Here is a 12,526-nt window from a genome sequence, read left to right on the forward strand (position 1 = left end):
AATGCTTCAAGTTTTTTTCTTTAAAGGAAGGTATGGATTGTTTACCTTGTAGCACATCTAAATCATAAGGGTACAGAGTTATTGAAACTACAAGATGGAAATGATGTTCCAGATAAATGCTGTTCAAAACAAAATGGGAATGTCCGAATTAATATTAGTGAAAATAGAATTCATTTTTATTTTTTAAAAATTTTTATTAATTTTTGAGAGTGAGAGAGACAGAGCATGGGCAGGGGAAGGGCAGAGAGAGAGGGAGACACAGAATCTGAAGCAGGCTCCAGGCTCTGAGCTGTCAGCCCAGAGCCCGACGTGAGATCATGGCCTGAGCCGAAGGCAGACACTTAATCAAATGAGCCACCCAGGTGCCCCTAGAATTTATTTTTAAAAGCCTTCCTGAAGATTAATTCCCTAGGCATATATAATATTAAAATATATGAAGCAAAAATAGAAGTACAAGTGGAAATGGACAAATCTGTCATAATAATGAGAGATACTAAAATATGTTTCATTTTTTGGTAGCTCAAGCAGACAAAACATCAGTAAATATATAGAAGATTTAAAGAAGCCAATTATAAGCTCCAACTAATGAACATGTATAGAACATTGCACCTAAAGCTGCAGAATGCATTTTTTTCAATATTTGATGACATATTAGCTATGAAATAAATATGACCCAAATGCAATTGAGTTAGAAGTCAATAATACCAACAAAATTAGAGAAGGCTTATATCTTTGAAAATCAATAAACAGATGTCTAAGAAACTCATAGGTCAAATAAGAAATGGCAAAAGAAAATAGAACATATTTTGAAGTGACAGTGGTAGCAATTCTACATAGGAAAACACGCATGAGGCAGCCAAAACGTTATTTAGACAGATACATTTCATCTTAGAAACATACATTAGAAAAGAAGAGGTGAAAATTAATGATTAAGCTTTTTTATTTTTATTTTTTAATGTTTGTATATTTTGAAAGAGAGAGAGAGAGAGAAAAAAACACAAGTGGGGGAGAGGCCGAGAAAGAGAGGGAGACACAGAATCTGAAGCAGGCTCCAGGCTCTGACCCATGAACAATGAGATCATGACCTGAGCCAAAGTCAGATGCTTAGCCTACTGAGTCCCCCAGGGATCTAAGCTTTTTAGGTAACATAGTTTTAAGATGAAAATGCATGAATTAACTTAAGGCAACAGAATAAACTAAAAAAAAAATTGATGGGATAAAATAACGTAGAAGCAGAAAATAAATCCAACAAAGAGATGTGAAACCTTTATAGTTGAAAAATATTTTAAAAGATATAGATAAATAGAAAAAATATACCTTTTTCAAATGAAAATATGAGAATGGGCTCATCACCATTAGTAGTCAGAAATAGAGGTACTGTAACCCACATAATAAAAGCATTTGCTCCCACAAAGTTGGGAAATATTACGAAGTCTGAGAGTAATAATTTTAGTTGGGAATGTGCAGCTCCCATAATCTACTACCATTGCAAGTGGACTTTCCTGCTCTGTGGAAAATATTTGTCAGTCTCTCCTAAATGGAAGATGGTCTCACCTGTAACCTGGCTCTTCCATTTCCTTCCTCATGTGTGCGGCACTCATCTGTGTCAATTGGGCACATTTGTGATTCCATTGCTTGTATTAAAAAATATATTGGAAAAAAACATGAGTGTATCCATGATAGGATGAGTAAACCTATGGTGGTATAGCTACTCACAGTGAAAATTGATGAATCTTGGGAATATGTTGAATAATCAAAGCAATTCTCAGAATAATACATACACTATGATTTTATTAACAGAAGTGCAAAATATGGGAAGATAAACTGTTGTTTAGGAGGATACTTGTATGTGGTAAATTATAATGAAAAACAAACAATGATGAAAACACAATTTCGGGGGCCCCTGGGTGGCTCAGTTGGTTAAATGTCTGATTACAGCTTAGGTCACGGTTTCACAGTTGAGGAGTTTGAGCCCTGCATCGGACTCCATGCTGAAAGTACAGAGCCTGCTTGGGATTCTCTCTGTCCCTCTCTCTCTATGTCCCTCCCTCATTCCTGCACTCTTTTTCTCTCAAAAACAAATAATAAAATTAAAAAAGAAAAATTGCAAGAAGATTAAAAAAAAAAGAAGAAGAATAAAACACAAGGATAGTAGTTTCCTCTAATGGAAGGGGGAAGGGATGGACTCTGCACCAGACAGGAAGGTCATGGTGACACTGTGAGTTTTGTACAGTGGGGTGGTGGATAAGAGTGTTGGCTGTCTTTGTTTGTTTCTTTTTATTCTTTGCAAATGGCTTTTTTGTATATGCAAAATTTATAAGTACCATATTTACTTGTCTGTATTAGATATACTGGGATATTAAGTAAGGTGTTATAGCATAGTAATGGCAAAAGTAGAGGCATGTAAACTTGAAAACTGGCCTCAGGAGTTTAGGTTTGAAATGACATTCACTAGTAGATGTTCATGAATTCTGGATCAGAAAGTTATTACCATGAAATTTGTGGTTGTGATCATAAAACCAGACAGATGTAATTATCTATAAGTGTGTAACTATAGTCACACTTATATAGTTTATATTATAAAACCAGATATTGTAGTCTAACTATAACCATATAATCTATGTATCTAATTAACTAAAATAGGTGAAATAAGATATGTGTGAGAGGGATATTAAAAATCTGTTGTAGAAGGCAAAGCATCAGCATGATCCCCAACCTGAACTCTGATGGTTGCTATGGAGACACAAAGGAAAAAGCTAGACCTATTGCAGAGAAGGAAATGGCACATGTTAATATGAGATTCTGCAATTAAAGGGTTTTAAAAAATATTTTTTTCTCATTATCTAAGCAGACCAAGTGAAGTCATGAACATTGTGAGGGTAATCCTGGCCAGAATCGGCTAACATTGCAGTGAAGAGATGAGATTTGGATGTGAGCTATGTAGTGGGTAATTGCTATGTTTTTCTGCTGCTGTAGAAAAAAGCAAAATAAATTAGGTTTCTTATGCATCATTTCCAGTCTCTCCTGAAATTACTTCATCGTCTAACAGCTTTCTGCAATCATTTCTATGTTGAAGAGAACCGCTATCCCAATCCTTTGGGGTTTAGAAGTCAGAGACCATTTAAAGTTTCCTACAATGTTATCAATTGATTCTTTTCTTAAGATGTAGAGAATCAATTCTTTTTTTATTGATAGAAACTTTGTGATTCGAATTTTAGAGTGTCATCTCTGATGTCTTAAAGTTTTCTTTAGACTAACCTTAAAGGCTTTTTAGCCCCCTAAGTTTCTACACGAGGACAATAACTGGAAATCCCATTATTACTTCTTACAAACAGAAACCTTTTACAGGCTGTTCAGCTTTCTGCTTTCAATAACACTGCAGTTGAGTTTGCTAGGGAATGAAAGAGTAAAAGAAAAACCAACCAAACAAACACAATGTACTGTTTTCAAACATAGGAAAAATCACTTCACTAAATGGATTTCCCGCAATATGGCGTGGAGAGTTAGTCCGTGAATTATTCAACATGTCTTTATTAAACTCCCCTCACGTGCCAGCCACTTTTCTAGTAATTTGAGAGATAGCAGTGAACAAAACAGAGGCTGTCCTCAAGAAACTTCTATCCTGTGTATTTGGTGAGTGGTTCTGAGAAGAAGATAAGAGTCTTTCTAGCCTTTATTTTGACAACCGCCAGTGGTTGATATGACGATACAAACAATTCTCTTTGGGCTATTCAGTACTGCCCATCCTTCACAGCACAGATCAGCTTCCTCCACTTACCATTCCTACTCCGTCTCAGCCTATAGCAATTTTTCTTTCTGATTTTTTAAAACAACTTTTTGAGGCATCATTTACATATCATAAATTTTATTGGTGTTAAGTGCAAAATCATTGCGTTTTTAAAATACATTTTTAGTACAACCATCATCATAATCTAGTATTAGGACATTTTTATCATCCCCCAGAGATTCCTTATGCCCATTTGTAGGTACTACTCTCTCTTCCCACCCCTAGCCCTAGGCAGTCACTAATCTGCTTTCTGCTTCAGTAAATTTCTTTCCTGAACATTTCATATAAACAGAATCATTCCATACATTATTTTCCCATCTAGCTCCTTCCACCTAGTGTGATTTTACAGCTTACTCACATTGTAGCATTTATCAGTAGTTTGCTCCTTCTTATGGCTGAGTAATACTACACTGTATGGATGTACCACTCTTTGTTTATCCATTTGCCAGTTGATGTCCCTTCGGATTGTTTCCAACTTTTGGTTATTACAGATAGTTCTCTTAAGGAAATCCACGTGAAAATTCTCTGGAGTTTTTAAAACATTTAGTTATGTACTGCTTGGAAGAGTCTTTTAGTTGTGCGTATACTAATTGGGATGTTTAAAAATGGTAAAGATGTCATGCTATGCTATTCTTCTTTTGTTCTATGCCTCCAGATGCTGCTTGAATGCATATTATCAGTGACTGATTTATCGATTCATAGGCTGAAGAATAAAAGAATGAATAAAAATACTAGAGCAATTTCTATACACTATTAAAGTAATATACGAAATGGCAGGCTTAGGAATGCAATCCTTTATATACTGTTTTAATGGAAACCAATTAGAATTTCTGGTCTGCTAGGTTCTACATTTGTATAGCTTCCTTAGATTCCTCAAGACAATTCCCTTAAGACATACTGTGGCTATTTATTGCTCAGATTTGGGGGGAGTAGAATAGCAAAAGCAGGATCTGGTAGCATATGCTAATTTCTTTTACTGATATATGCAAACCAACTAAAGAAGATCAATTTGTTGAGAGTGCAACTTGGAGTTTTACAGGTTTAATTAAGACCAAGGATTTTCCTCTCATCCGTCATGTTGTGCGAATGACTGGAATGACATGGGCTGGATTGGGTGTCCTTCCTTAGCATGAATTCATTACGAGCTCATAGACTGAAAGGCAATGTTAATTCTCTGTAGTCCTAAATGGATTAATGGGGTACCCTCCAGGAAATGGGAATCAATTAAATTTCTTTGCATATGGAAACTAGAATTAGGGATGATATAGCATGTGAGCTCAGTGTCATGCATTCATCATAATGATGTCAGACTGTAGCAGTTTGCTAAACCCACTGAATGGAAATGTAAGGCACTCAAAAGTTCACCAATCCAGTCCTGTAAACAAAGAGAGAAGTCAAAATAAAGTTCTATTGGGGCACCTAGGTGGCTCAGTTGGTTAAGCATCCGACTCTTGATTTCAGCTCAGGTCATGCATGATCTCACGGTGGTGATAGCAGAGAGCCTGCTTGGGATTCTCTCCCTCCATCTCTGCTCTACCCTTCCCACCCTTTCTGTCTCTCTCTCTGTCAAAATGAATAAGTAAATAAACATTAAAAGAATAGATAAAATTTTATGGCATAGGAATGTTTGCCCAGTAATGGGGAGGAGTATCATTAAATCATAGGTTCTACATGACAAACTTACTGTTTCTTTCCTCTGGCTTCCTCCCTACCTCCTCTGTAAAAGCTAATTCCAAATATTTGCATAGAATTACGGAAGTCATTACAATGTAGGCTACAGAGAAAATCAGAAGGCACAGCAGAAGAAAGCTGTATGTCCCTTTGCCCATCTCCTCTCTCTACAGTGTGGTCGGGTGAACTAGGCAAAGTGAAAATACTTGATTATTAGCCAACATATGTTGAATAATTTTTAAGTGCCCCATGTTAATTGATTTATATGAAATGGTTTATTTAAACTTTGACACAAATCAGTGAATTTGGATGAGGAAACTGAAGCACATTAAGTAACAGGTTCTGATCACTAAGTAAGTGATGAAGCCAGGATTCAGCCCCAAGCAGCTGGCTCCAGAGTTCACGTGATTAACCACAATGCTATACAGTGTTGTCTGTGCTTTGATCATTTAGGTAACACATCTTCTGCATGAGCTGAAAAGTGTTGCACTTTTTTGTTGGAAATAGCTTGGGAGTAGAGTATCAGACTCAGAGAGATAAAGAGTGTAAGAAGACTTGATGAGATTACTTGTGTGCCAGAGACAGATTATCTGCAGAGTTACATAACTTGATAGTGGTTAAGTCACCTTAATGGCTTTCTTTTAAGTGGTTTAGTTACTATGATTTGTATTAACTTAAATTATGCTGATGCTCTTTCATTACTACTCTTTACTATTAAGCATGTTGGCATGGTAAGACTCTACAGCTTAGATTTTACAATATCCTTCCCTTAAGAAACTTCTAACCTAGTGAGTCTTTCAAGGAGCCTAGGGAGATGAATTCACAGGACTCTAGGATCCCAGAGAAAAGTAAATGGGGGCACGAAAGGGTAAAAATACTGGTCTGAAGTGGCAAAGCCAATTAGTTTCACTACTTGGTCCAGAACCCAGCTTGCACTCTTCTCTAAATACAAAATATTTTTTAGAAGGCATCTGCATTTCAAGTACAAAGATGTTATTTTTTTCAGTGTGTTTGGTTGAAAGAATTGAAATGATGAGTTTCAAAACTCGTGGTCAGCATCTTAACTTGTAGAGGTCTTAGAAATTTTGTGTTTGCTGGTTTGCTTTATATTGATAGTTCCAGTAAGAAGACTGCTTGCTGTCCAGTTAACTAGTTTCTAGAAAAGTGTTTTCATGCTAGATTCTGACTGGGTTTTGGGAAATGTATGCCATTGGAGTTGTTACTAGAAATTGGACTGTGACACTGAATTGTAACTGTGCAAGCTTATTGGAGAGTAATAAAAAAGATGGGTGCTGTCAAATGCTTGATTTCTTAATGCAGATAGACTGATAGGGACATTATATATAAAGGATATCGACTTCATGTAGACTTAGGTTATTATGGGATTTCCAAACATTCTTGAACTTCTGCTTAGGTACATACCGATGTACAAGTACATTCTGCTTCCTTTGCAGAGAGGCTACTCCATGGTCAAGTCCAGTGTTACTGAAACATAATTAAGTGATTGTGTTTTTGCTGTTTATGGAGCACTCATTTAAAATATGTTGGCGAGTTAAAGCAATGTAGTTGCCTTCCACAAAAGAAAAATAATTGTTTGCAATTCACTTTTAAAAGTGTTGCATCTGTCCAAACTCAACAATGCTAATGTTTATCACCAGAGAAACACAGTTAGCAAAAGCCATTGGTTGAAGTTATTTTTAAAAGGAGTTGTTTCTTTACTTGAATTAAGATAAGCTTCATGCCTGCTGTTGAGTTACAGTAATTAAATTCCACATTTATTTGTGGCCATTAAAATGTTCACTCTCTAGCATGGAACCAGACTTACTAAATAGTGGCAAAGTCAAAGAAGAGGACCATAAAAAAAAAATACTGACAAATTAATGTCTCTTACAATATCTATTCTCAGGCCTTAAATTATTAAATATATAAATGTTCTTCACTTTTTCCTGATAATAATTTCATCTTTGATCAAAAGCTGTTCCAAAGATTTATGGTATGTGATAAAGGTTTTGCTAGGCTTATAAATTTTATTTTATTTTTATTATTGATGCCTTGGAAGCCAGTTGAATTACATATGTACATCTTTGGAATTAGAATTTTATAATCTAGATTTAATTAATGCATGGATGATAGTGCTTCACTGGCAGTACTATCTGTTTGAATCATTAGATTTTTCTGAATACTCTGAGGGGGCAGCTCTCTAATTAGGGCTTTATATATCTTATTAATTAGCTACTTTACAATGGCTATCACCGAGGGAACTGTGTATTTCTGTAAGGCATTGTAAAGTTTGCTTGTTATAAAACAGGATTACAGGCACTTTCCATTTTCTAATCTATGTTCCCCTTCCTCTGTTGCCCCTTCTCTCTGAGTATAAATAGATTCAGTAACTAGCTAAAGGCCCTGTTAACTTCAATACCAATGAACAAGGGGCTTTTACAGCAAGTTACACTAAATAAGTGATTTGAACTTGGAGCTTTGATCACCTAATAGTTTTGTAAATTGCTACATATTATTTGCATAAGGTGTATACTTTCTACAAAATGACTTGTATAGTATTTGCTCTCCGTTAAAGCTAAGTAAGGCAATGGGGCGCCTGGGTGGCGCAGTCGGTTAAGCGTCGACTTCAGCCAGGTCACGATCTCGCGGTCCGTGAGTTCGAGCCCCACGTCAGGCTCTGGGCTGATGGCTCAGAGCCTGGAGCCTGTTTCCGATTCTTTGTCTCCCTCTCTCTCTGCCCCTGCCCCGTTCATGCTCTGTCTCTCTCTGTCCCAAAAATAAATAAACGTTGAAAAAAAAAATTTTTTTTAAAGCTAAGTAAGGCATTACCAAATAGGTGGCATTGAGGTTTTACCTACAAGACCTTACCGTAGTGATGGCCCTAGACATACTTCCTGTCTCTTGGTGGAAATTTCATGCTAGCTAGAGCAAAAGCATGATGCCACGATAGTTGCTGTTTCAAATATGTTTCCAGCCTCACTACAAGAAATCTGCCACAATGGGTTGATCAAGAGGAATTGACTGAGGATGGTCACATAACTGAAACCTGCCTTCCAAACTAGCAAAGGCACTGTATATAATGCACTGCCCCTGCAGTGCTAAGCCTTGAAGGGTCCTTGAATTTAGACAAAAAGCAATTCAGTGTAACCAGCTGGTGCATCAATAAGAGAAATGTCAGCAAATTCCTTCAACCAGTAAGGAATTGGGGTCGGAGTTGAGGGACAAGGGAATAAATACATAGAAAACGTACACAGCTCCTCCAGAAGAAACTTTACAATACATGAGTGTATCTCTAGACTTCCAAGAGTAAGATTGTCTTTTGTGAACCACCATTTGAGAATGAAATATAGAGGTGGAATACCCCCTAACAAATTCCATCAAGCCAGCAGTGTTATACATACCTTCGTAAGGTCCTTTTCTTCCATAAAAGCCTTATTAATTATATCATTCAAAACCCCCTAATAAAATCATACGGTGTTAATGTAGTGTTCAGGCATAATACATTTTGTGTGTTCTTAAAATGATTTTATAAATAATTTCATAAAAATAATCACACAGTGGTGCTGGGTTTCACATTCTGCTTAGTTGTGACTTAGATTTCCATTGTAATTGTATTGCCCTCTTAGGAAACTGCCTCCTGAATGGGGGAAAAATGTTAAAATATTGCCAACTCTCCTTTCCTACATCAATTCCATTTCATTTAAAATTTCATTTCTGGGAGTGATTCCAATGTGGAAGACTCTCTTAGCAACTTAAAATGGTCATGTTTGGCTTTTTGTATTCATACTATTTGCCCCACATGGGCTTTGAATTTTTAATTTAGTTTGGTTTTGCTTTGAATGGAGTATTTGCCCATTAAATCAAGGACTTCACGGTAAAGCCAAGGCAGAAAATATGTATCTGCCTAGAAAATAAATCATAGTGTTTGAATAAAAAAAGTTATCTATCAGATACTAAACTCAGTGAATCCTGTGACTCAGAACTTGTAGTTCTATGCAGAGAAATACGCACAACATATTGTTGCTAGTTGATGTCACATAGCAAAAATATTTGTCGTCTTTACTTGCAAAATGTAGAAGCATTTTTAAAATTTTGTAAGGATGCACCCCAGATTCTTAACAGTGTTTTTTTTCTGCAGGGGAGATATAAGAACCAAGATTTGGGGCACTGAATTTGTTAAGCATGCTCTATTTTTTAAAAAGAAGGTGTTAATATATTATTATATATATTAATATATTAATATATATATATTAATATATATTAATATATATATTAATATATATATATTAATATATTAATATATTGCTTGTGACATTAAAAGTTAATTTTAAAATACTATCTTAAATAATTTTGTATACTAGATGTTCCAAAATTCCCAAAAGAAAAAATTGACCCTCTTGAAGTGGAGGAGGGAGATCCAATCGTCCTCCCATGCAACCCTCCCAAAGGCCTTCCACCTTTACACATTTACTGGATGAATATTGGTAAGTAACATTCTGTTCCATACATAGGAGACCTTTTAATTTCATGCATCGTGTCAGATATTATAGCGGAACAAAGATTTAAAAACAATGTAAGATTATCAACATGGAAAAAAAGAAAAAGCACATTATCATTGTGGAATGAAATAGTTTTTTAAAAACTTATATCCATCTGTAGAGTGTGTTTCAAGTTTTAAATATTATATTAAGTGTATACATGAAAACACTAGAAAACCCTTAACTATATCTCTTGATTTTATCATATCTGAAAGAGTAGAGGCTATTGATGTGGTAATGTATGTCTATGAAGAAAATGCTATCTGCATTCCAAACAACTTACTTACCTTTGGAATATAGTCCATGTCAAAGTTGAGGATGGCTTAGGTCTGTGTTGCTAGCCTTATATTTCTATTTAATAATGTTCTACCTGCTACATAGAGTGACCCACAGAGAAATTAGCATGAACCTTTGTGTTTCATTCGCCAAAAAAATCGTATTCACTCTCAAGTTGAAACTCCAGCTTCTTGTATAGTTCGGCATGTGCCTCCAGCTTCTTGTATAGTTCGGCATGTGCCTTCACAATGTGCCCTAAATGTTTTCACATTGTAATGCCGAGAGAAAAATGATAATATTTGTACGGTACTTGGAAGAAAGCGAGACAAACTATTTTTGGCTGCAGGCAAACATTCCAGACTCCAATCACTCTAGAACTTTCCAAGCTGCATCCAGGAAAGACAGATTAATGTCTTACACATGACTTTTGGGGAGATCTGTTTGATTGAACCATTTGGACCAGTTTTCAGATACACCAGTATAGAAGTAGCAGCCTAGGTGGTAAGGAGAGGTAGAAGGTACAGAATGGTTGTCCACCAGTGGGTTTCTTTGGTTAATGGTGGAAAGTATGCTCCCAGGGGATTTGTTGTTGTTTTTTATTTTTGTTTTTACTTTTTACTTCTCACTCACTGCTCTTATTTTAAGACCAGACTTGTGAGGAATAGGAAGAGCAAGCATGAACAATGAAATGAAATGAAATAATATGAAAGAAAGGAAAATAAAGAAGGGGGATGAAGCACAATAAAGGACAGTTGCTCCTATTAATGACAAAATGTTTCCTTCCAGAGTTAGAACACATTGAACAAGATGAAAGAGTATACATGAGTCAAAAGGGAGATCTGTACTTTGCAAATGTGGAAGAAAAAGACAGTCGAAATGATTACTGTTGCTTTGCTGCATTCCCAAGATTGAGGACTATTGTGCAGAAAATGCCAATGAAACTAACAGTTAACAGTTGTAAGTCCAAATAATTTATCGTTCCGTCGTGAATGCTGAATACAAATGCGCCTGCAATTTCATTCTGGCTGAAGCCAGTTAAAGCTGGGTGGATATTTTCCGCCATTGTTTAGTTCAACTCTAGAGACTTCATCCAGATGAAAGAGACATCTGCAGCTGCAGACCTACAGTAGCTCTGTCTCTCAGAGCCAGAAAATCAAATCTCAATTCACAGTACAAGTATATTTCATTTGACGTCTGCAGGATCTGGTCATTTGCAGTGGGTGCAATACACGATGACATTCTAAGGTTTCTGAAGCAAGTCTCAGGCTTTGATGCATCGCGATCTTGAGTAACTAGAAGGCTGAAAATGTCGAAGAAAATAGGAGTTGAAAATAAAAAGATTGAATATTATAATTTTTTTTTTTTTTATCACATCAAGCTTTGTTGTTCTTCCCAAATTGGCAAAGTTATTTGAATTGCTTCTCTTCCCTGCTTGATTCTGCAGATGCCAGTCTGGGTTCCCAAATGGGAAAAAGTCATTAGTGGGAGAAAGAACCATAAGATTCAAAGGGCAGAGATAATCCCCAACAGTTCACTGAGTGAATAATTGGCTCTGGGAGAGTCGAAAGTTGGCATTACCATTTCATTGTCTAATTTGGTTCATGGTTTTTTTTTCATTGTTATGTGTAGATACACTTTGCCAGGTCTTCACTATAGCATCGCTTTTGGCAGCCTCAGTTCTCTGTAATAGAGCTGTAATCTGTGTCCTCTCGACCTTGGACTCATCTGTGGTAGTTCAAGATTAAGCTCATTATATATATTTTTTCAAATATATCCCCTAAGATGATGTTCTAGTGAAGCATGGTTATATCTCATTTTGTAATTTTTCTTAGACAAAACTGTGACTTTCCATTCATTATTGATACTAGCATCTACCATTATGTTTGTGAGTTTTTTCTTTAATTTTTTTTTATTTCAGTAAGGCATGCTAATGACTCAAGTTCATCCACAGAAATTGGTTCCAAGGGTAAGTTGATCACGTGAAGAGGGTTGGCATTTATTTTTACCTTTTGTAACTCATTGTCATCTCAAAGCTTAAATTTTTCTGTTACTATGTTCATGAATATATTAAAATACTGATATTTCTATAAAGGAAACCCCTTCGCATAGAGGTTTCTATTACCCCCCCCATCCTTAACTATATGCAAAAGAGTGATATTTATAAAGTCCTCACTATGCAAAAGTATCTATATTTATATACGATATAATTCACATAGACAAATACACATACCCTCCCACACATATATGTATTTTT

The 12,526-nt window shown here is 35.9% G+C and overlaps 1 protein-coding gene across 15 annotated transcripts in view; it reads left to right on the plus strand.

Annotated features, from left to right (window-relative positions):
* Nucleotides 1–12,526, plus strand: part of CHL1 (cell adhesion molecule L1 like) — a 199,830-nt gene that overhangs the window by 132,758 nt on the left and 54,546 nt on the right. For 14 of the 15 annotated variants that reach the window (XM_045051871.1, XM_006928940.5, XM_023249977.2 and 11 more), the window contains 3 exons: nucleotides 9,820–9,942; nucleotides 11,059–11,229; nucleotides 12,191–12,238. In XM_045051871.1, the coding sequence (XP_044907806.1) occupies nucleotides 9,820–9,942; nucleotides 11,059–11,229; nucleotides 12,191–12,238 (342 nt within the window). The remainder of the gene's footprint in view (nucleotides 1–9,819; nucleotides 9,943–11,058; nucleotides 11,230–12,190; nucleotides 12,239–12,526) is intronic. The other variant, XM_023249976.2, reaches the window with a different exon arrangement.

This window comes from Felis catus, chromosome A2 (assembly GCF_018350175.1).
Source record: "Felis catus isolate Fca126 chromosome A2, F.catus_Fca126_mat1.0, whole genome shotgun sequence".
Classification (NCBI taxonomy): domain Eukaryota; kingdom Metazoa; phylum Chordata; class Mammalia; order Carnivora; family Felidae; genus Felis; species Felis catus.